Source organism: Aedes albopictus, chromosome 3 (genome assembly GCF_035046485.1).
Source record: "Aedes albopictus strain Foshan chromosome 3, AalbF5, whole genome shotgun sequence".
NCBI classification, from domain to species: Eukaryota; Metazoa; Arthropoda; class Insecta; order Diptera; family Culicidae; genus Aedes; species Aedes albopictus.
Genome location: NC_085138.1, coordinates 214,988,807 through 215,014,392, shown reverse-complemented (window position 1 = coordinate 215,014,392; position 25,586 = coordinate 214,988,807). Strand labels below are relative to the sequence as shown.

Sequence of the window (25,586 nt, the reverse complement as noted above, 5' to 3'; positions counted from 1 at the left end):
GGAGTTGAAGCTTACGGCCACTATCAGGCGCAGTGAAACAGCAGCTGGAGAGCATTGGCAGAGCAGGAAGAAGTAGCAGGCAGCCCACGAAGGGCGCGGGAGATTGGGACCCTGAAAACAGCAGTGAGTAGGGAGGCTCCAAATACCACTACGAAGAGCGCAGCATACAGCCTACAGCAGGCGAGGGAGACTGGGACCCTGAAAACCATCGTTGAGTAGGGAGGCTCCAGATACCATACAAACAGGACACCGAGTGAAGCGCAACACCCCGAGAAACCCTCGCACCGAAATACCAAGTGGTCATGCCGGTTGCCGATCGAGACAAATCGAGCCCACCATCAAGAATTCGACCATCCTCACTACACAGAGCTATGAGTGGCACCACTACGAAGAAACAAAATACGATCTCGGCAATCCAAGCACATCCACGACTGGATGGTGCACACAAACCCAAAGTGTTTCCCGTCAATTCCGTGAATGCGTGGCCAAGGGTTAAAGATCTGGGGGTCGTCATGAAATCTTCATCCCAAAAGTAACGCGACCAGGGGCGCGGTAAAACCCTATTTCTCGGGCTCATGACGATTTAGATTAGTAAATGTTTCTTTTCTCAGAAAATATGCACAAACCAATTTTGTCCGAAGATATAGCCGATACATAAAGCTTCTTAATGCTTAGTGTGCAATTAAGCCTATTTTAGCAGATACCATAGGCTAGAATCCGATTTGAAAGTTTTGCCGTAGGATTCGTGGAAGTTGGACATGGACTTTGGTCAGAGACGATTTGAGAGGTCGAAGATTTTGCCAGGCGCAGCTGGCGTGAAGTTTAGCCTAGCATTAAGATTATGCAGTTTGGAGGATAGAGAGGATTTGGCAAGCAGCCGAGGCTTGCGTATGAGTTTGGTTTAGCTGAGTACACAATGTTACTTGAGGTCTGCTCAAGAGTTAGGTTGACCGACTTGTCTCTGACCATCATCCTAGAAGGAGGAGTGAAGATTTTGTGAATTTTTCATAAATCGTTTGATCACCGATTTTTGAAAAATTCTTCCGCTACGGTAGAGTTGTGTTACGATTGAGTCTGTGCAGTTTAGTGGTAGCCCTAAGAAATGAGAAATAAACAAAATCATTACTCACACAAAATTCCAAACGCAAAAGTCATCACGCATGTCAACAAAATTCTCTCCGTGTCGGCGTTTTCGAACATAAACCGCTTTCCGAATCCGATGCTGCACATCGACGAAAAAGACTATAGCGACGGCGACGTTGTCATTAGTCATCGCTGACAACTGTCATCACAATAAAAGGCACGCACTTCCGATCGTACAGCCGAACAGAAAGAAAAATCGGACGAGTGGTGCAGGTCGCACATGTAGCCGGTGTAAATTTCTCGTTGCAATTTACCGGCACGAAATCCGAGCAAAAGTGCAATAAGTGAGTCCAGAGCTCCCGGATACCATCTGACACACGGTGCTACCGGTGCAGTCAAAAATTGCAGCAACCGTGATAGGTAAGAAGTATGAATGACAAACCATTCTGGTGAAGCTAATCTCGATTTGCATCCCGCGTTGCAGCGCGTGTCGACAGCCAGAATCAACCGGAAATTGCGGGATCGGTATCTCTCGGTGCGCACCAAGCGGCATCGAAGGTGACTCACGGATTCGGAGTATTTCTGCCGTTGGGCGCTACGTGGTACCACGCGGAAGGTGGCAAAGTATAATCGTATATGCGCGTGCGTTCTAACCTAAAAAGGGTTTTCCCTTCACACCTCCAGAGCTTCGTGCAGTGAGACAACCGAGACGATCATCGGAAGCGAAATCCGTCTACTTTGCAGACCAGCCAGCCTGAGGATTCACCAGACCGGCAGTGCACACGCCGAGAAAAGAGGTTTTCCTTCGGAAGTAAGCAGGAACAAGGATTCATGTTGGAGTCGTGTGCTAATGCCAGTGGTCCCTCGCAAGGCCTTTTTTTATTTATTATCTTCTCTTTAGTGGCTCCCTTCGAATCTCGCAGGGGGTTACGGCAAGGTGATGGTCTTTCGTGCTTGCTGTTCAACATTGCTTTGGAGGGTGTAATAAGAAGAGCGGGGATAAACACGAGTGGGACGATTTCTACGAAGCCCGTTCAGCTGCTTGGTTTCGCCGATGATATTGATATTATTGTTCGTAAATTTGAGACGATGGCGGAAACGTACATCCGACTGAAGAGTGAAGCCAGGCGAATCGGATTAGTCATCAATGTGTTGAAGACAAAGAACATGATGGCAAAGGGCTCCAGGGAGGAATCACCGCACCCGCCACCCCGAATTCATATCGACGGTGATGAAATCGAGGCGGTTGAAGAATTCGTGTACTTGGGCTCACAGGTGACCGACACGCTACTTTGGACTCCGCAGAACTCTACGATCGAATAAAGTTCGCCGTAACACGAACGTGCCCTTGGAGTTTTCGAACGGAAGGTGTTGCGTACAATCTACGGCGGAGTGCAGATGGAAGACGGGACTTGGAGAAGGCGAATGAACCACGAGCTGCATCAGCTGCTGGGAGAACCAACCATCGTCCATACCGCGAAAATCGGGAGGCTACGGTGGGCGGGTCACGTCATCAGGATGTCGGATAGCAACCCGACTAAAATGGTTCTCGAGATTCATCCGACCGGTACAAGAAGACGTGAAGCGCAGCGAGCTAGGTGGGTCGACCAAGTGGAGGACGATATGCGGACCCTACGCAGAGTGCGGAAATGGAGACAAACAGCCATGGACCGAGTGGAATGGAGGCGGCTACTATGTACAGCAGAGGCCACCCCGGCCTTAGCCTGACCGGTAAGGCAAGTCTTTAGTGGCTCGCCCACGGTCTGGAAACTTCGACTGGCGACGGACAATCGGGAGCAAGCACGCGAACAAACCAAGTTGCGGGAGACGAGAGAGGGAGTCGCACAGGAACCAAAGCTCGGAAACCGACGGGCGAGCGCCCTTCCGGCGAGGCCAAATCCGGCACATCTTGCGGAGACACGACGACCAGGGCAGTGGTTCGAACGCCGTGCCACGGCGTACTGGTGAGCAAGCGATAGTACGATTGGAGATTCCCGAACGAAGCGCATTCCGCACTCCTCAGCTGTTCGAAACCATGACGAGCATCGCGACCACATTCGTCGCGCCCTCTTGCCCTGACTGCGGTGAGCATCCGGCCCGGAAGTTTACCGATCGTGGGAGGCGTCCCCAATTGCCAGGCGGTCCGACTCCGCGACGACGCTGTGGAGCAGAGCCCACAATCACATTTAGGGGAGTCGTCTGTCGTGGGAAACGACAAAAAACTGCGCAAGAGGATAAAGCGGAGGATTAGCAGTGGCAGCGTGGCGACGGTAAGCTGGGTGCACCCAGCGTAATCGCGAGTAAGAAGAATATTACTAGATTTAAGAAAGAAAGTAGGGAGAGGATATAGCTTAGGGCCAGAGTAGAGGACCAAGTGCTTTGAATAAATGTAAGCAAAAATGTACGTTTAGCGTTGGGCATTATTCAGTTTTGTGAGCGCATTTCCCTTTGAGCTTTCCGGGACTGTTCGAGGGCTTTCTTTCCCCCCCCCCCCCCTTGACAGTCACCTGCAACAACTGTGCATTGGAGTATTTTTGGCAAAGTACCAGGCTTATTATGAGAAGGCGAATGTGATATCTACTATTTTCGATAACAAACATATATATCGGTGATCCAATTTGTTTTGTGCTCGACTATTTATTTATTTTATGAAATTGAATAATAGTCTAAACGACAACAGTGTTGATATTGATATTAACACTTACGGGCTTGGGCGCAACCTCCTGTCAAATTTTCATTCATGAAATGAGAGATCAGCTGATCCAAAACGTCTCGTAAAATGGCTCATTACTTCCATTCTGTTAATAATGCAACTTTGTTATTATTGGTGTAAACGATTCAGCGGCTCTGAAAAAAAAAAATAATTTTAGACCTACACGGAAAATCCAAACTACCTAGTATTTGGGTCAATTTAACTCAAACTTGAGTATACCGAATAAACTCGTTACCCACAATTAGGTTGTTTTCCCTCTCTGGCTCACCGATGTTGTCAAAAGCAAACAGAGATGCATCTACCCAAAGGGAGTCCTTGACCCCAATAAGCCAATTTTGGGTAAATGTCGGTTTACTCAAAATTGAGTTGAATGAGGAGGGCCTTTTTACCTACTATGAATTTACCTACTCTTGAGTATTTTTTTTTAGCTGGGGGGTAAAGGCAACCTACCTAGCGTGAGTTTAATCGATTTACTCAAATTTTGGCTTATTGGGCCGAACTATGGAATTGCGTCAAAAGAACTCAGCTTTGAGTAGTTTGACGGTTCCGTGTAGCGAGTTAACACTTCTGGCGTTCGATTTGAAAGGGTCCAATCAGCATAGGAATCACAGCAAACATAGGGTACTGCAAGCACCTGATCTAACCTCACTTTGTATGACTGTTCAGCGAGCTTATTTACAAGGTGTTAGAATTTTTAATGAGCGGCGAAAATTAAATTTACGTTTTCCGTGCAAAACCATTATGATACGGAAATATCGATTACACACTTATTCATGATTTAGGGTTTCGATAATTTTTTCAACCGAGCTCAGATTGTAAATCACAAAAGTAGCGAAAATTCAGTATTCAGCACGAATATTTACTGACTTTCAGTGAAAAGACATCACTTTTTACTGAGTATGGAAACTGCAACAACTGATCTACAGTAATGTTGGTACTTTACTGAATTCAGTCAAAAAATCAGTAAAGCCAAGTACCGACTTTCAGTAGTTTTTGCTTTTCTACCGAGCTTTCGCGAGAAATAAACGTAAACATTCGACTACCCCACCGAGAAGCTGTCAAAGCGTAAGCATTTCTAGCAGCAGCAGCAGCAGTAGCCAGATGCACAAGAAAAATGGTACAATGTCTTCAGAACGCACAAGAGGATTGATTTTCTCTGTGATCCCTCCAACTGCCAGGTAAGCAGTAAATATCAGCGGTAAATTTGTGAAACGAGTGATTAGGCGATTATTTTGGAGCTAAAACAACTAGATCGACGAAGGTGCTGACGAGGCTTCTCCAGCCGGATACTATTACCGATACAACTCCGTGTTCGCTTCTTTCACAAATTCGACGCAGATCCCTCACATTCCGCTCACATGTTGGCGGGAATGCAGAGAAAATCGAGCCTCTTCACTGTATTCATGAATGCCAGAATGAAATACGAATAAACTAGAACTGGAAAGCCGGGGTACGGGATGCGGGAATAATTTAGGAAAACTGAAAAACTCGGTAATCCACGGTAAACAAACAAATTACTGAAGTTCAGTAAAATTGCCCTTAAACAATTACTGACTTGCCCAGTATTTTTTTGACAGCTGATCAACTTACTAGTTTACTGACTCTTCAGTAATGGCAACATTACCGAGAAGTCAGCAGTTCAAAAACCCAGTAAAATTTTACCGAAGTTGGTAATCGAAACTAGCTGTGTATATTCAACTCTACAAGTACAAAACCAATCGTCTAATTACCGTTTTACTGCAATTGTAATGAAAAACAGAGACCGCCAGAGACTAAGTCCATGTAAACAAGCTCGCTGAACTGTCATTGCACGGCTTCGTGACGTCATCTTGCAGTATCCTATACGACCTATTCAAATCGAACGCTTGGTTTATTTTAATTAGACAATTTCCCAATGATGACGGAAGTCAAATAGATACTATACACTGCAAAAACTGCAAATATTTATCTTATATTTCGTACACATGAATTTTTGCCATTTGTCTGGACAAATTATGTTTATGGGTGACACACATAACGAATAATTTTTCGGTACATATTACATTACATTACTTATATATTTGATAGATGCGCCAAAATGGTTTTTATATAAGATAATATAAGTTTATCGGGGATAAATGTTACAAGCGGTCGTATAAATATGATGTCCATCGTTTAGGAAGGGTGGAGGGGGTGGTTTTGAGAAAGTTTGAGCTGTTCCACTTTGTACCAAAGTGAGTCGAATTCTTCTCACTTTTGAGTATATTTCAACGAGCGTGTATCTTATCTATTTATTTATTTATTTATTCAGTTTCGTCAAACAACGTACACCGAACTACAAATCAACCCAAATTTAAGTTCTTTTGACGCAATCCTACACCTCCGTGGAATTACTCAAAATTGCGTCAAACAGCGATAGTGGTCACTAGGTTGTTTTCGTTTGATCGCTGCAAAAATTTTCACCCAGTGGTAAGTTATTTTCACCCAGCGGAGGCCTTATTTGACGCAAATTTGGGTTTAGTCAAGATAACACAAATTTGGCTTCTTCCACGGAGCCGCACGAATGTGTGGGTGCTTCTCTCTTCGTTTTTGTCAACATTCGTGTGGAGAGAGGGAGAAAACAACTCAATGCTGAGTAAAAAATTAAAGCTGTTTAGCCAAATTTGAGTTTTTAAAACTTATTCTCTGGGTTTAAATATTTTTCAGTGTACACGGAGAAACTCAAGTGCCTAAATTTGAGTATTTTGAAACTCACTTTTGAGTTCTTTTTTGTCTCCTCTCTCATCCACTCTCTTTGTTGTTGTCAGAGAGCGAAGAGCAAATCAACCCAACTTTGACAGTTCGGTGCGGGAAGCCAAAATTAAGTAAACAGCATTGAACTCAAATTTGAGTATTTTGAACTAGCAGGTGAGCGAAAAAAACTTAGCCGGTAGGTACTTTGTCACACGGGATCAAATGAAAAAAACCTACAACAACATCGCTTCTACGAACTCAAATGTGGGTTCCCGCACGCAACCCCGTAGTTGGGTGAAATATATAGAAAAGTACACTTCCGTGTATAATTATATTTGTTGCTACACATTTTGTGTTGCTGACTTTGCTTTGGCGCACCTTAACAAAACGTCAAACGACGCGTCAGAGCATTTCCGTTTTCCCTTGTGCTTTTTTCATAACCGATTTTGTACTCGATCAGAGCGGACGCAATAAATTGAACTCGTTGCAAAGTACCTACCTCGCGTGTGTTGTAGTTTTTCTTTTGGCTGGTTTCTCTTTTTCGCTATCGTCTCAAGTGTGCTTCCGTCCGGTGGAATTTCTCCCACAGGTTATGGGCCCAGCGCGGAGCGCAGTGAAAAGTGCGGATAAGCGAAGAAACTGTGTCCCGGACAAATTCCGAAGACGCGAGTGCGAAGCCGTCGGTAGTGTTTTCCATGTGGTATCGAGTGTGAAAAACAATATGGCGGAGAGTGCAAAAATATCCTTCCCGAAACTGAACCCGACTAATTGGGGATCGTGGAAGCAGAGAATGATGTGGCTCCTGGAAAAAGAAGATTTATGGGAAATTGTCAGTGAGCCGAAGCCGGAGCCAGAAACCGATGATTGGAAAAAGCGCGATCGAAAGGCTCGCGCGAACATCGGTTTGTTTATCGAAGAAAGCCAATTTAAACTAGTGAAGGATGCGCAAAGTGCTAGTGAAATGTGGAGTGCTCTTAAGCAGCACTACGAAAAGGCGACAATGTCGACCGTGGTTCATTATCTGAGTCAATTGTGTGCCGTGAACATGTCGGAAGGGGGGAATATGGACAACCACCTGAACGGCATTGAAGAAATCTTCGATAAACTTGCTGCTGCCGGACAGAATCTCGACGAATCATTGAAGATCGCGATGATTTTTCGGAGTGTGCCGTCGTCGTACCGGTCGTTAGTGCAAAGTTTGCAGTGTCGCGCGGATGATGATTGGACGGTGGCGTTAGTGAAAGCTCGGTTGTTGGATGAATATTCCCAATGTCGCGATCGTAGTGAAGTACCATCGGAAGAGTTAAAGGCGATGAAGTTGGATTCTGGAAGTGATAAAGGTGGAAAAGTGTTCTACTTTTGCAAGCAGCCCGGTCACTTCCGAAGCAGCTGCAGGAAGAGGCTGGCACAGAAGAAATTGTGTGAACCGAGCAAGAAGAATGACAAGAAGAAGAAAAGTGGTGATCCAGAGGCGAAACAGGCACAGGGAGCGAGCAATGCTGTGTGTTTTCTAGCGGGTTCGAGCAGCCCGACGTGTTGGGTCATTGACAGTGGGACAACTTGTTATATGACAAGCAACCGTGATTTTTTTCTCGTCGCTGGACAAAACCGTCGGTTCGAGTGTAACCCTCGCTAATGGGAAGAAGACGAAAGCGTGTGGCATTGGCGAAGGAATCATTTTTGGGGAAAACAAAAGTGGTGAAAGTGTGGAAATCACATTGAAGAATGTGTTATTTGTGCCGGAACTTGATGGGGGACTGATTTCGGTAAGTCAGCTGGCTCCGAAGAAGTCGAGGTCAAGTTCAGTGATGCAGGTTGTGTGATCCTGAATGCTGCAGGCGAAACAGTGGTGGTTGGTGACAGAGTTGCTAGTCTGTACCAGCTGCGCATACAGGGAAGATCGCTGAAGGCCCGGAGTGATCACAAACTGCATTGCCAACACACCTGGCACCGTCGGGTAGGACACCGAGATCCCAACGTATTGCCTTTGATGAAAAAGGATGATCTGGTAAGTGGCTTTGATTATATTGACTGCGGAGGGGCAGCACGGACGAAAAACCCGGGGCCTGACGCACCCCCCCCCCCCCCCCCCGCTTGCGAGTCAGCCGCGTAGTCCCCGGCTAAGAATAGGGCTACTACAAGGGGCTAGACATGTATTAGCATAATGAGTGTATTAGAAGTATATTAGTATATTTGCGGTATATTAATACATTAATGTATACTATTGTAAATTAATGTATTACCATCAAAGTCATCGTACTGGCTGAAATCAAGGCTGTGACAGATGAATCAAAAAACAAACATTATTTATCGAAAAAATCGGCTGCAGAGTTTGCTACGATGCACTAATCTATTGCAGTATACTATAATATACTAAGCCACGAATTGTACGTGTCTGGCCCCTTGGGCTACTAACCCCAATTCAAGGTGTCAAGCGACCCGTGCTGAGGAATGAGTAATCGAGGGGGCGAAAAAGATGCTCGATCTTTAACGGAGCCTGTGGGGTACCTGGGCACCCCCCCACAGTAAGCTGTCCCTTACCATGTTAATGCAGGGCTCTGGCGTGGTGGACATTCTTTCCAGTAGTGGTGTATGAAGTAGTAGTGATGAGGTCTCCGACTAGGAGAAGTGAGGAGATAAGCGCTGGGAGCTGCGTACGCAGCTCCAGCGTGGGTGCTCCAGTCCACTTCCCGGCAAGCCAGCCGGTGGAGGTTATGGACGGAGCGTGGTTGTTGAGGGCCGTCAACCGAGAATCCAAAGGACGGTCCGCAATAGAGGTGGCTAAGCAGCAGCTTTGCAAAATCATCGACTTTGCGTCCACTAAGTCGAACATAAGCAGGGACCTGAAAACGGCCTTGCTTCGACTTAGGGCGTCAATCGACGATGCCAAGCAGGAGCACGCGGCACTCGCGTTGCTGACTGCTGCAGCAGCGAAGCCTGCATATGAGAAAGTGCCAAAGTTTACCCAAACGGAGGCCTTCTCCTTCGCAGGAAGTCCGAACAAGGCGGAAGCGACTGCTCGTCGGTAATAAAGTCGGTAATAATGCCGGAAGGTCGGACCCCAGCCAGGGTTCCCGGAAAGCAGGTAAGGGTGGGCCTGAAAATGCTGGCCCGTCCCGGAACGATGGGAACAAGGGGTTGTGACCGCTGGTGGGCCCTCAACAGCCTCAGAGCAGGGCGATCCAAGGGGAGGACCCCCCTTGGACGAAGGTAGACCGGAAGAGGAAGACAGTGCGATGTACAGGTGGCCGCCGCAGCCGTTAAGCTACGGAAAGGGCCAGCAGGGACATAGATAGCTTTGGTTCAGCTACCTGTGGCGGACGTCAAAAAGTCCGTTAAAGTAGGGAGCATAAAGGTGGGTTGGTGTGTATGTCACCTGACATTCCACGAGCCACCAGAGGTTTGCTTCAGGTGTCTGGAACCAGGACACAAGTCGTGGGACCGCAAAGGCCCCGACAGGCGCAAACTGTGCAGGCAATGCGGCGCTGAAGGTCATAAGGTCCAAAGCTGCACGAGTCCACCCATCTGCATGATCTGTACCGGGAAATCCTCGAACAACAGACATCCGATGGGTGGTCCAAGGTGCCCGGCCTTCAAGAAAGCCGCAGTGAATAACAAATCACAGTGCAGGTAACGCAGCTGAACCTGAACCACTGTGATGCGGCTCAGCAACTGCTTTGTCAGGCGGTTTCTGAGTGGGAGACGGATATCGCCATCATATCAGACCCATACCGATTACCCGCCGGCAACGGCAACTGGGTCGCGGATGGGACCAGAAAAATGGCGGCGATATGGACGACGGGTAAATACCCCGTTCAGGAGTTGGTGTCTACTACCTATGAGGGCTTTGTGGTCGCCAAAGTAAACGGGGTCCTCTTCTGTAGCTGTTATTTGTATTTATTTATTACTCCATCTACCCATATTGGGCTCAATGAAAACTTAAAACTAGATTCATAACATATTACATCATAAGGACATCAACCTATAGAACATTTCATATACACTTAAACAACAAAGATATCTAACTACAACATCAACCAATGCACTTTCAAATAAACATTCAACAGTAAAATTCAAAAACTTCCCAAAACAAGAACACTAGATTCACAATAAGTTAAGGCTTCCAGGTTATGCGCCTCCGCGGTGGTCGATCGAGCAGTTCACGCAAATGCTGGACCGCTTAACGACCGTGCTAAGAGGGCGAAGGCCGGTATTAATAGCGGGTGACATTAATGCCTGGGCCGTGGAATGGGAAGCCGTTTCACGAACCAGCGGGGTCAGATCCTGCTAGAAACACTGGCCATCTTAGATGTCGACTTGGCTAATGTCGGTACCAAGAGTACCTTTAGTCGAAACGGAGCGGAGTCAATTATTGACGTGACCTTTTGTAGTCCTGGCCTAACAAGTAGTTCGAACTGGAGAGTAAATAATGGCTACACTCACAGCGACCACCTGGCGGTTCGCTACAGTATCGACTACAACAACAGCAGACAGCGGATAGAAGAAGAGGCGGCTAGGCCAAGGCCTAGCCCTCGCAGGTGGAAGACATCATACTTCGACGAAGGGGTATTTAGGGAGGCGCTCCGCCGTGAGCGAAACTTATTCGGTTTAGACGGCGACGAGCTGGTAGCGGTGCTCTCACGTGCGTGTGATGCGACCATGCCTAGGCGAGTCCACCCTAGAAATGGGAGGCCACCGGCTTACTGGTGGACCGACGCGATTGCGGACCTGCGCCGCGCCTGCCTACGGGCTAGGCGGCGGATGCAGCGAGCACGATCAGAGGAAGAACGAAACGAACGGCGGGTGGTGTTCGCCGCTGCAAAAGCCGCGCTTAAGACCGAGATAAGAGCAAGCAAAAAGGCATGCTTTGAGGGTCTCTGTCAGAGTGCCAATACGAACCCAGGGGGTGACGCCTACAGGATCGTTACGGCCAAGACGAGAGGTGTGATGGCTCCTACAGAGCAATCTCCAGAGATGTTGGAGGGGATCATTGGAGGACTTTTTCCGCGTCATGATCCTAGTCCTTGGCCTCCTTTCGTAGGACAGCCGGGGACTGGGGCTGGCGATGAGGAGAGGGTCATCGATGTGGAACTTGCGGGGATAGCTAAGTCCCTTAGCGTAGGTAAGGCCCCAGGTCCGGACGGAGTTCCGAACCTGGCCTTAAAAGTAGCTATTGCAGAGGCTCCCGAGATGTTCAGGTCTGCTATGCAGAAATGGCTGGACGAGGGAGGAGTTTTCCCAGAAGCTTGGAAGAGGCAGAGCCTGGTACTATTGCCAAAGGCGGGGAAACCACCCGGAGACCCGTCGGCATATAGACCAATATGCTTGATTGACACGGCGGGGAAGGTGCTCGAAATGATCATTCTCAATAGGATGTTGAGGTTCACCGAGGGCGAAAATGGTCTTTCGAGCAACCAGTACGGCTTCCGGAAGGGGAGGTCCACCGTAGACGCTATCTTGTCGGTTACAAAAACCGCCGAGAAAGCACTCGAACCTAAGAGGAGGGGAATTCGCTTTTGCGCGGTAGTGATTCTGGATGTAAGGAATGCATTTAATAGCGCCAGCTGGTCTGCTATTACCGATGCGTTCTTGTGTCTGGGGATACCGGAGTACCTGTACAAGATTCTCGGAAGTTACTTTTAGAATCGTGTACTAGTCTACGACACGGAGGTGGGTCGGAAGTGCTTTCACATAACCTCAGGAGTCCCGCAAGGTTCCATCCTGGGTCCGGTGTTATGGAATGTCCTGTACGACGAGGTGTTGAGGTAAGAGTACCCAGTGGGAGTGATGATTGTCGGATTTGCCGACGACATTACGCTCGAAGTCTACGGTGAAACGATCGAGGAGGTAAAGTTGACTACCAACCACTCGATCAAGGTTGTGGAGGCGTGGAAGCGGTCCAGGAAACTGGAGCGTGCTCACCACAAGACAGAGGTGACGGTTGTTAATAACCTGAAGTCGGAGCAGCAGACGGAGATCAGTGTAGGAGAGTGCACTATCCTGTCAAAGCGCTCCGTCAGACATTTGGGCGTGATGATCGACGATAAGCTTACTTTCGGTAGCCACGTCGATTATGCCTGTAAAAGAGCCTCCACAGCTATTGCGGCACTGTTCCGGATGATGTCCAATAGCTCTGCGGTGTACGCCAGTAAGCGCAAGCTTCTGGCTAGTGTTGCTACGTCCATACTTAGGTATGGTGGCCCGGCGTGAGGCACCGCGCTAAGTATGAAATGCTACCGACGGAAGCTGGAAAGTACTTACAGGCTTATGTGCCTGAGGGTTGCGAGCGCATACCGTACCGTGTCACACGACACTCTCTGCGTCATTACTGGTATGGTGCCTATCAGCATTCTTATCAGTGAAGACATGGAGTGCTTCGAAATGCGCGGCACAAGAGGCATACGCAGAACTGCCAGGATGGTCTCTATGGTCAAATGGCAGCGCGCGTGGGACAGTTCCACCAAAGGAAGGTGACCCATAGGTTGATACCGAGAGTAGATAGTTGGATTAATAGGCGCCATGGGGAAGTTACATTCCACCTGACACAGGTCCTTACAGGTCATGGTTGCTTCCGACAGCTTCTACACCGTTTCGGGCATGCGGATTCTCCCGAATGCCCAGTGTGCAATGGTTTAGAGGAAACGGCGGAACACGTTTTGTTCGTGTGCCCGTGTTTTCGCACAATGCGTGACCGCATGCTTGCCACATGCGGGGAGGACACAAACCCGGACAAATTGGTCCAGAGGATGTGTAGGGATGAGTTTGGCTGGAACGCCGTTTCAACGGCTATCACCCATATCGTCTGGGAGCTACAGAGGAGGTGGCGCGTGGACTCGGAGAGTGGCTAGTTCAGATGCAGTACAAGAGGTGGTCCAGGGGTTCGAAGCCAGCTTCGTAGGTCATACCGGTGCCCTGCGGTCGAGATCGACCCTTACAGCGATTAAGTGGCCGCGGAGAGGAAGTCCCGGTAGCGGTGCTGTCGTGGCGTCGGTCTACTGGGTTGGATCCGAGCCCGCGGTTGGAAAGGGGTCCCCGGCAAGGGTCGGGGCAGGTGGAGACCCTGCTGTCAGCAACCTTCTGGTGCAGTTGATAGGTCCTGATGGGTAGTGATGCCCTTGCCTTCAGCAGGTCAGATCGGGTTGCACGTGGGCATCAGTTCTTGATGTCTGCAAAGCAGTTGGGCGCGGGCGGGGTTGACCTTGCCCGCCTTCCGAGGACAAAGGGAGTGGCGAGGACCACTCGGGAAACTGGCTAAGCGCCAGCATGTTACCCTGATGGACTCTCCAGAGCGAGTCATCGATGTTCGTTGCTGCTAGGCTACGCAGATAACCTTGAGGGTGCGATGCGCACTAGCCCCTCTCTGAAGCAATACCTTCTTGGTGGTTCCGGAGAGACGTAGGGTTTGGCGACCATAGGAATGGTTTAGTGGGTACGGGGAGAGAGTAGTCCTGGCTTTTACTTTTGTTGTAGAAGACGGCCTCAGACCTACACTACCCTAACTTTCTGTTAGGGTGTCTGTTGAGCAGATTATCCCCCTATGGTTTAGAAGGAAAAAAAATACTGACTGCGGTGCTCGCATTACCTGCGAAAGCTGTTTGAAGGGAAAACATGCCCGTAAGCCGTTTCCCGCGGTAACGGAGCGGAAGGCCACGCGTCCCCTTGATCTGGTTCACATAGATCTATGTGGGCCAATGGAGAATACCACGCCGTCGGGGAATCGTTATTTTATGACAATGATTGTAGATTTTTCCCGGTATACTGTTGTCTACCTGTTGAAAAACAAGAGCGATGCAGCGACGCAGAACAAGTTCGGAAGGAAACCGCTCATCATTAGGTCAGATGGTGGGGGGAGTATATCAACCGGGATCTGCGAGAGTTCTACGAGGCGAAGGGTATCAAGGCACAATTTACAACGCCGTATTCCCCGCAGCAGAACGGGGTCGCCGAGCGCAAGAATCGGTCTCTTCAAGAAATGGCGCTCTGTATGTTGGCGGACGCGGACATGGAGAAATTGTATTGGGGCGAGGCGACAACGACAGCAACGTACCTCCAAAACCGGTTGCCGTCCCGAGTTGTTAGTAAAACCCCTTACGAGCTGTGGGAAGGACGCAAACCCGATTTGGCACACTTACGAATGTTTGGCTGCTATGCGTACGTCCATGTCCCGGATGCGAAGCGAACAAAGTTGGACAACAAATCCGTCAAACTTACGTTCGTCGGTTACTCTGAAGATCAAAACGGGTACCGATTCCTGGATCGTTCTACCAAGCGGGTAACGATCAGTCGAGATGCAAAATTCCTCGAACTCAATGATGGATCGGACAAAGATTGTCAACAAGTAGTACCACCAAAGGAAGAGGAAGACGTTGTGCTGCCGATCGGATCACCAACCGGTGAGGAACCGGCCGTACCGGCAGAGGCTGTTGCGGCAGATGAAGGCGATTCTCAGGAGCAGTTTGATGGTTTTGATAGTGCAGAAGAAGAACTGTTCGAAGGCGTTGACGATCCGAATGCGGCCAACAGTGAGGAGGAGCCAAATAGCGAAGAACGAGTGTTGCGGCGACAAGATCGGCGAACCAGAGGAAATTTGCCGAGTCGTTATGATGACTACGTGGTCGGGATCGCGGAGCTTTCAACAGAAGAACCGAATGACTATCGAAGTGCAGTGAAGAGTGATATTTGGAAGAAAGCAATGGAAGAAGAAATGAGATCGCACAAAGTGAATGGTACATGGGACCTAGTTCCATTACTTATAGGGAAGAAAGTGGTGGGCTCAAGATGGGTCTTCAAACTGAGCGCTACTGTACTTTGCTGTACTGTACTGTACTTTGCTACTGTGCTAGTACTGTAGTCGAAGCTAGAAGCGCATCAATACCAAAGTGTGAAGTCAAATTCGACTCAGTTATTATTGACGACGATCTGAAACTTCTGATCCGTCTTAAAAACGTGAGAAAGAGACAATTCCAACAAACTCGAGATCCTGCTTTGAAAGTAATCTGGCAGGATCTTCAGAAGGAAATTAAAAAACGTTTCACCGAATTGAGAAACAAAAATTTTGCAAATAAAGTTTCTCAATTAAACCACGGCTCTAAGCCGTTTTGGAAATTAACAAAAATTTTGAAAAAGCCTCAGAAGCCTATTCCTGCGCTGAAAGATGATAACAAAATATTATTAACTAATTCTGAATAAGCACAAAAACTTGCCAAACAGTTTGAAAGTGCGCATAATTTCAGTATAGGTTTCACTATATAAGGCATTTTATGAGACGTTTCAAATCAACTGTTTTTTGAATGTTTACCAGTTTTGAAGTCCAACCGGTGGGCCCATTTATTTACAATTTCGCTAGCATAACATGTGATACTGGCCCATCCAACAAACGGGGTTCATTTAGCTGCAAAAATACGTCAATCCGTTCACTATAATCAATACCCGTAGACCGTGGGGATGTTTTTTTCATCTGCTAGTGACATGATAGGGTAATTGTTCCCTTCGTTGTGGTAGTACCTAATGTTGCGGTAGTGGCAATTGAGCTCTTTTTCGACTGAAATGTTACCAAAAGGCATTTTTAATAGATGTATTATGCTTAAATTATGAGATTGCACCATTTGTGTGCTTAAGATTTACACAAAAACCTATTTTAAAAAAATATTTTCCTTAGTTGTTTTGCTGCTGTGCTCCTATTGTTGCGGTAGTGTTCCTAATGTTGCGGTATCCCATATGATTTCAATGGGATACCGCATCAATAGGAACCAAAATTAAATTTTACCTCCATAATAGGAACAGTGTGCCTAATGTTGTGGTAAGCGATTTATGATCGAAACAGTTTTTATATTTTTCCAAGCAAATTTGGATAGAAAACTACCAACTAACGTTTTGCAACCCGTCATTGGATGGTACGATCATTGTTTTTAAAATGAATTTACCTTAATACCACAACGATGGGCACACTTACCCTACAGCTCGGGGGATTGATACATGCCACATTAGAAACCGACACATCTCTGCCAGCTTAAATCTGTTTGGCGCTCATCAAATGTTATGCTACTTTTCGCGAAAACAAAAACATCAAATGTAAACAATAACAATAAGCGGCCCACCGGTAGAACGTCTCGTAAAATAGCTTATACACTATAGAACATCAGGTTCCCCGCGAATTCGAAAACATTCTCAATCATGAGAACATTTTCGACAATTCATTGGGCACTGATTTGGACGAAGTGAGATCTATTATAAAGAAGTTTAAGAATATAAAAGCTCCGGGTGATGACGGAATTTTCTATATTCTCATCAAAAAACTTCCAGAAAGTTGCTTATCATTTTTGGTTAGTATATTTAACAAATGTTTTCAGTTAGCATATTTTCCTGAAAAATGGAAAAAATGCTAAAGTTGTTCCAATTTTGAAGCCTGACAAAAATCCTGCCGAAGCTTCTAGTTATCGTCCAATTAGCATACTGTCATCTATCAGTAAACTTTTTGAGAAGCTTATTTTAAATAGAATGATGATTCATATTGATGAAAATTCTATTTTTGCCAATGAGCAGTTCGGATTCCGCCATGGACATTCGAGTGCTCATCAACTTTTACGGGTAACGAATTTCATTCGTTTCAATAAATCCGAAGGCTACTCTATTGGTGTAGCACTTCTTGAAATAGAAAAAAGCATTCGATAGTGTTTGGCACGAAGGCTTGATCGTAAAATTGAAACATTTTAATTTTCCACTGTATATTATTAAAATTATTCAAAACTATTTATCGGATCGAACACTTCAGGTAAACTATCAAAATTCCAAGTCAGATAGATTACCTGTAAGAGCTGGTGACTGGGACTGGGACCAATCTTATACAATATTTTTACCTCCGACTTACCTGATTTGCCACAGGGATGTCAAAAATCGTTATTTGCAGATGACACACACTGAAATAAATTTTGTTGTGGAAACTACCGATTCCATAGTAAAATTACTAACCGTACCTATGATTCTCAACCGACAACAATTTCCAGTTAATTCCACTAAAACACTGTCAACTTAACTAGCAATGCAGTTAAAATTACCAAAAATAGTCTTAATTTAACAAATGAGCATTGTATTTTTAACCATACTGTGTTGTAAAATGCGTGTCCTGGAAAAATTAACAATGTTTTGTTGTTGAGACGACTATGCTTTTAGTAGAATTTACTACAATGCATTGTAATTTCAAGCATATTTCAGTTGCCTTAACAGATTTTGTTGTCGGTTGAGAATCATAGGTACGGTTAGTAATTTTACTATGGAATCGGTAGTTTCGACAACAAAATTTATTTCAGTGCAGGTATATCAGCCAAGGGGCGAAGTTTGCGTGTCATTTGTAGTAGATTGCAAAAAAGTTGAGATATTTTTTCTTCTTATTTGCAAAAATGGAAGTTTTCTCCAAATGCTTCCAAAACTCAACTTATCATATTCCCACATAAGCCAAGAGCTCTTTATTTGAAACCCTCAAGTAGACATGTTGTCACTATGAGGGGAACTCTAATAAATTGGTCGGACGTAGTTAAGTATCTAGGGCTCTTACTAGATAAAAACTTAACTTTTAAAAACCACATAGAAAGTATTCAAACTAAGTGCAATAAATACATTAAGTTTATATCCACTTATTAATAGAAAATCAAAACTTTGTCGCAAAAACCAAATTTTTGATTTATAAACAAATTTTCAGACCGGCTATGTTGTACGCTGTCCCAATATGGTCGAGCTGTTGCAATACCAGAAAGAAGCAACTTCAGAGGAATCAAAATAAGATTTTGAAAATGATTCTGAAGTTGCCTCCCTGGTATAGCACTAATGAGTTGCATCAAATTTCTAATATTGAAACATTGGAACAGATGTCAACTAAAATCATTGCAAACTTTCGTCAAAAATCGTTGCAGTCTTCTATTGCTTACGATTAGTTCTTTGTATAATTAGTTTAAGTTAGGTTAGGGTTAGGAAAATGTATTGCTGATACGCAGGTGAAAAATGAAGCCTTCAAAAAATCTTAACTGCTACAGCAAATGACATGTAATATGTTATTAAATATAATTGATAATAGCTTAAATTTATTTTACCAAATTAGGATGATAGTGTGTTATAATACACAGAACACCTAGATTAAGTCGTAGTATGTAAAAATTGATTGAGATGCCAATAAAGATTATTAATAAAAAAAAACTATGTGTGTACGCTACGTGAAAGTATTTACGGACTTAAACAATCGGCGCGCTGCTGGAATCGGGCTCTGCATACAGTGTTGGTGAAAATGGGATTCCGGCAGTGCCAGTCCGATACGTGGCTGTATACTCGGCGGGACGGTGACGGTGAAGATATGGTGATCGTTCTTGTCTACGTCGATGACTTGTTAGTCGGATGCAAGGATGCATCGATAATTTCGGCCGTGCTCCAGGAGTTGCGAAAATGTTTCGACATCACAGATCTAGGGATGGTGAAACATTTCCTCGGCCAAGAAGTTCGGCGCGAAGATGGCTGTTATAGTTTGCGGTTGACAAGCTATATTGAAGACTTGGTGAAGCGCTTTGGCCTTGCGGACTGTAACCCAAGCAAAACCCCCATGGACCCTGGATATGTACGTTACGAGGACAGTCAACCAATGGCCGATGTTACACGATATCGAAGTTTGGCTGGCGCACTGTTATACATCTCCGTGAACTCGAGACCGGATATAGCAGCAAGTGTATCGTTTCTTGGCCGAAGAGCTAGTCAACCGACAATCAATGACTGGAAAGCTGCAAAACGCGTCCTACGGTACCTAAAAGGTACTAAGGAGTTGAAACTGAAGTTCGGACCAGGCGAAGAATGGTTGCTGCGTGGATATTCTGATTCCGACTGGGCAGGCGACCACGATACTCGCAAATCCACAACGGGATTCGTGTTCTTGTACGGAACTGGACCGATCAGCTGGGTGAGCCGCCGGCAGACATGCGTGACTTTATCGTCGATGGAGGCGGAGTATGTCGCTTTGAGCGACACGTGCCAGGAGCTTATCTGGATTCGACGGCTGTTATCTGACCTGGAGGAACCACCTGTGGGCGCTACCCACGTGTTTGAGGACAACCAAAGCTGTCTCAGCTTCGTTCAAGCGGAACGGATCAGAATGAAGTGAAACTGATTTACTGCCCTACGAATCTCATGGTGGCGGACGTATTAACTAAGCCACTAGGAGCGATCAAATTCAAGAAGCAGTTGGAGCGCATTGGTCTATCCCCTTAGGCCTCGGTGTTCATTGAGGAAGAGTATAGAAAAGTACAATGAGCACCTTCCGTGTATAATTATATTTGATGCTACACCTTATGTGTTGCTGACTTTGCTTTGGCGCACCTTAATAAAACGTCAAACGACGCGTCAGAGCATTTCCGTTTTCCCTTGTGCTTTTTTCATAACCGATTTTGTACTCGATCAGAGCGGACGCAATAAATTGAACTCGTTGCAAAGTACCTCGCGTGTGTTGTAGTTTTTCTTTCGGCTGGTTTCCCTTTTTCGCTATCGTCTCAAGTGTGCTTCCGTCCGGTGGAATTCCTCCCACAAAATAAACTCATATTTGGGTACTTTGTTTTCTCCGTGTAGACTAGTACATATACATACAGTTTTTGTTTCATGTCTTAAAACTATAGTACATGTTGTTAATAAAATACATATAAGAAAATATATAAATAGTGTATGCTGGTGGATGTGTGTATAATTTGTGTTTTTAAAATATTTTAAGTACTACTACTGATGTTATTTCTTATAGTGTTAAAATATTCCTTTAAATTATGCCGCGACATAGTTAAGTCAATAGTTTCACAGTGTTGATTATAAATGTTCATGATTTGATTCAAAGGTTAATTTTTGGCATAGTTTGTGCGACTATGGGTAGTTTTAAACAAGTGTCGATTTCGCAATTGCCGTGAGGGTATGTAAAGTTTAATTTTGATAAGATTTCAGTTGAATCAATTCGCTGCGAAACGATGTCGTAAACAAATAAAACCATTGCAGTTTCACGACGCTGTTTCAGTGTTTGAATATTGATAAGCCTACAGTGCGCTTCATAAGATGGAAGAGAAAACGTAGTCCAACCTAATTTTCGAAGAGCATATAATAAAAATTGCTTTTGTACTGATTCTATTCGATCGATATGCTTACTTCGAAATGGGGACCAGACAATGCAATGCTACAATATTCCAGAATTGACCTAATATAGGCAACATATAATGTTTTTATTGTGTAGGGGTCGTCAAAATTAAAGCTAAAGCGTTTTATGAAGCCAAGCATATTATTTGCCCTATGTATAATGGTATTGTAGTGGTCATTGAAATTAAGTTTAGAATCTTAGATTACTCCTAAATCCCTAACTCTACTACATTTTTCCACATTCTGATCTCCTAAGGAAATTGATATGTTTGGTGTGTTTCGTTTTCTGCTGAATGATATTAAATTACACTTTTTGATGTTTAATTGTTGTTGCGGCGTGTTGCAGTGGACTGTAAAACTGCTTTTCTTCTCCAGGCTGCCTTGATTGCAGCGCGCCCGCCGGTCTCACCGATTCCCCAAGTGGATTCGGTGTATGGAAACTGCCATGCAGCGACCGACGGACCAGCGGCGAGCTCCATAGGGTGGGAAAACTATCTCCAAATAACTCTAGCCCTGAAAAGGACTCAACCGGACACGCAGGCGACTGGCGGACCAAGGGAATTTCCGGCTCAGAGACAAACGACACACACACACACACTGGTTTTTGTACTAATTCATTTTAATTTCCTAATTACACTATGTACATAACTTTGCTTTGGCCGTCATCGGCCCACACTTTTCTTCTGTCGGGCTTGGCTCGCCGGCTTGACTACTTTTCTACTGTTGCTCCTAATATTACGATCCGTACACTTCGAGTTGCGTAAGAACACTGATCCTTGCGCCACCAAGTAGCGCTTCTTTTGCTCTCGTCCTCGACGGCCGTCGTCGACGACGACGATGGTTTTTTCCTCCTTCTCAGCGTGGCGATTGGCTCCTTCTTGGGGGGTTTCCTTCATGCGAAGATTGCGTGCTGCTACCTCGATTTGCTTGCGCTTTCTTCACGTGAACGATACGTGCTCCTTCTTCAGTTCGCAGCGCTGCGGACTGAACATGCTGCCACCCGGGAAAAGAGTGACACTGATGGCTCCTTGGATGCTTCGTCTTGGTGTGTTGAACATACTGGTTCTTCTTCGAGGATGGGCAGGGGAGCCAACTTGTGGATTGGCCGCTTGAAAACGCTGGTGCCCACACCAACGTCGACGACATGAGTGAAATCATCGGGACCTGGATAGGTTTTGACGATTCTACCCATTTTCCACTGTTGAGGTGGTACGTTATCTTTCTTCAACAGGACAATCATGTTAGGGACTACATTGACGTGCTTCTTCGTCCACTTCGAACGACATTGAAGTTCTACCAAATATTCTTTCGACCAGCGTTGCCAAAAATGCTGTCGAAGAATCTGAATGTGCTGCCATTTTGACAGGCGGTTGATGGGGATGTCATCAAGACTTGGCTCAGGGATAGCAGTTAAAGGTCTATTGATCATTAAATGGCCAGGGGTTAAAACGGTTGGGTCATTGGGGTCAGAGGAATGTGCAGGAACGTGCCTGCCACACGATATACACATGCAAAATGGTCATTGGCAGAGGAAGCTCTCAGTTAATAACTGTGGAAGTGCTCATAGAACACTAAGCTGAGAAGCAGGCTTTGTCCCAATGAGGACGTTACGCCAAGAAGAGAGAATGTGCAAAAAGAGGTCTAGAGTTTAGAATAGCCTCGATTTGACACAGCAAGGTCGCAAATTCCATTATTGTCAGAGAGGCGGACTGATACACTTTCTTCAGAACAGACTTCACGGTTTTAACGCCCGCCTCCCAAAACCCTCCAAAGTGAGGTGCATTTGGGGGAATCGTGGTCCACTTAATCTCCTTGACTTGACAGAACTGTGATAGCTTACCGTTGGTTAGGCGGACTTGAAGAGCTCGTACAACTCACGAAGCTCTGATCGCGCGCCGATGAAATTCGTTCCGTTGTCGCTATACACTTCCTCGGGTACTCCTCTTCTGGGTACGAATCTTTGTAGTGCTGCCAAAAACGCTTCAGTGGATAGGTTCTCCATCACTTCCAAGTGCATTGCCTTCGAAACCATACAGACAAATACGCATATGTAGCCTTTCACTGGAGCTGCTTTCCTGGCGGTTTGCTTTATGTAGATAGGTCCAGCGAAGTCTACTCCAATTTTCAAAAACGTAGATGCAGCGGTGATGCGATACGACGGCAAGTCTCCCATGAACTGCTCAGCAAGCTTCGGGCTTGATTTGAAGCAAGTGATGCAACTTCTCGTCACCTTTCGTACCGTCGATCTGGCGTTCAGTATCCAGTAGCGCTCTCTCAGGGCTGTGATCACGCTACTCGGACCAGCATGCAGGTTTTCCCTATGTACCGCTGCGATGAGTCTTCTCGTTACGGGGTGCTTGTCCGGAACGATCCATTGATGCTTTACCTCGTATGCTAGTTTGCTGTGACGAATTCTACCTCCATATCGTAGTAATCCGTCGTCCAAGAAAGGATTCAGGTTGCCGATTCTCTTGCATGGCTCCCCCGCTTGCAGGCGATCGATTTCATCCTGAAGTTCGCTCCACTGGATCGCTTGGATGATCCGCATGTTTGCCTCCTTCAGTTCAGAAATCGTGGGCGTCGTTGCAGTGCTTCGTTCACCAATCTTACGGCAGTTGTTGATGAACCTTAAAACGTAGGCGATGTTCCTTTGTGTCTTCCGAAATGACTCAAACTTTGTCAATATCGGAAGCTCCTCGTATACAGTTGCCACGTTGACAGATACTGCCGGCTTCAGTTCAGGAATCTCTCCATCTTCCAGAGCTGCAGCCCACTTGTGTAGATGAAAACCTCCGCGTTGCAGTAGCAAAATCAACTCTCGTTGGAGGCCTCTCACTTCTACCAAATTGTTTCCACTAAAAAGTACGTTGTCCACGTAGAACATCTTCTTCACCAGCTCCGCTGCCAAAGGATATTCTGCTTCCTCGTCGATTGCCAGTTGATACAGCGCACGAATGGCCAGAAATGGTGCTGCAGCTGTACCATACGTCACAGTTTGAAGCTCCAAGACTCGCAGAGGCTCGTTGGGCTTCTTCCTGTAGAAAATGCGTTGTAGCGGAGTATGACACTTGTCCTTCAACACTTGCCGATACATCTTAGCGATGTCAGCGCTTAGCACATACCGATACATACGAAATTTCAAAATGATCGTCAGTAAATCAGGTTGAATTGTAGGGCCAACCATCATCACGTCGTTCAATGCCATTCCACCAACCTTTGCCGATGCATCAAACACGACGCGACACTTGGTAGTCGTATTCGACGGCTTGAGTACCGCGTGGTGCGGTAGATACCATCTCTGCAAACCAACAGGATCTTCTGCTTCATGCACTTCCTTGCAATGTCCAAGCTGTTCGTATTCATTCACGAATTCGTCGTACTGCTTCTTAATGTCCGGGTTCTTCTGCAATTTTGCCTCCAGTGCGTAGAATCTCCTCAGCGCCATTGGTCTCGAATCTCCAAGCTGGCTGATTGATTCCCGAAGTGGAAACTGTACTACGTATCGACCATCTTAATTTCGACGAACCGTAGACTGGAAATGCTGCTCACACTGTTCAGCTTCAGTCATCACGCACTTCTCACTGGAAACACTTTCCACTTCCCAAAACTTTTGCATCAGTTCGTTTAAAGAGTCACTTGATGGTGATGCCACATTAGAGTTCACAATTATTCCACAAAAAGCACTAGCATATCTTCCACCAACCAACCAGCCAAATTGCGAATCTCGGAGCGTAGGCAGATCTTCTGATAGCTTCAGACGACCGGCCTTGAGTATATCGTCGTACCATTCCATTCCAATCAGCAAATCCACTTGTCCTGGACGGAAGAACGTAGGGTCTGCCAACTGGATTCCAGCGGGAATGTTCCATGTAGCAGCGTCAACCTCAAAGGTCGGCAGGTTTCCTATTACCTTCGGCGAGACCAAGCAATCCAACTCCATCTTGAAACCATTATGCTTTGAGTGAACCTCCACCTTCGCACGTTGTCGAACACTGGACCTCACACTGTTGATTCCGGTGATGGGAATGTCGAATTTCTACTCGATCCACTTGCAGCTTTTCCAACATCGCCTCCGAGATGAAGTTGACCTGCGACCCACTGTCCAAAAGAGCACGATATGATTGCGGGTTCCCATGCTTGTCCAAAACGTTGACCATTTCAGTTAGCAACAGCACTTGCGAAATTGGCTTCTCGACCACATTCGAAGCCACGGTGTTAGGTGTACTGCTACCCGGAACATTTGCGTTGTCTGGCTGCGCCGCTTGCTTTGGAACCTGCTGCTGATCTGTCCCACTGGAATTGCTGGAACTTGAATTTTGCACTGAACCACCTTCTGTATGGAGCAGCGTATGATGCTTCCGTTTGCACTTCGAACACGTCTTGTTCGATTTACATTCTCCGCTTCGGTGACCACGTCGCAAGCAGTTCAAGCACACCTGTTTATCACGCACCATCTTCAATCGATTTTCCGCCGATAATCCGTTGAACATAGAGCACTTGAACGCCAGATGGTCTCCTGCACAGAATTCACAGCTGCTTGATGACACCACGTTCACTTTCACGTTCGACGACTGCTTGCCGGACACGAGTCCTTTGACTGCACCACGCGCGGATTGTTTGACCTTGCTATCACTAGTGGATTTTTGACAACGTTCAAGTATGGAAATGCGACCTTTCAGAAATTTGACAGTGTCCTCGTATTCAGGCAATTTCCCATGGGCGACCGAGGATTCCCACAATTTCTTTGTCTCATCGTCCAACGCATTAGATAAGATGTGCGTTACGATTTTATCTGATACCCCAGTAAAATAAAGACCCAAATGTTTCAAATTTTCGACATGACCAACACATGAATCGACCAACTCTCTCAACTCAGAGTGGCTTTCTTGTGACATTTTTTTCATGTTGAGTAGCCCAGAGATGTGATGATCAACCA

General features: G+C 46.1%; 2 protein-coding genes across 18 annotated transcripts in view; one reads left to right on the top strand and one right to left on the bottom strand.

The window, feature by feature from the left end:
- Positions 1-25,586, bottom strand: part of LOC109405099 (unconventional myosin-XVIIIa) — a 1,227,991-nt gene that overhangs the window by 173,352 nt on the left and 1,029,053 nt on the right. For 13 of the 17 annotated variants that reach the window (XM_062861168.1, XM_062861177.1, XM_062861181.1 and 10 more), the window contains one exon: positions 3,689-3,930. The exons of 1 other annotated variant lie outside the window; for it this stretch is intronic. The gene's annotated coding sequence lies outside the window, so the exon portion shown is untranslated. Of the gene's footprint in view, positions 1-3,688; positions 3,931-7,007; positions 7,311-25,586 lie in introns of those variants that run through there. 3 more of the 17 variants (XR_009999527.1, XR_009999528.1, XM_062861172.1) reach the window with 3 other exon arrangements.
- LOC134290596 (uncharacterized) lies at positions 18,783-19,643 on the top strand. The gene has a single exon (XM_062857762.1). The coding sequence runs from the start codon at positions 18,783-18,785 to the stop codon at positions 19,641-19,643; it is 861 nt and encodes a 286-aa protein (XP_062713746.1).

Bases quoted from the DNA above. Each gene is read 5' to 3' on its own strand.
- LOC134290596 (XM_062857762.1), top strand. From the start codon at position 18,783: ATGGGATTCCGGCAGTGCCAGTCCGATACGTGGCTGTATACTCGGCGG.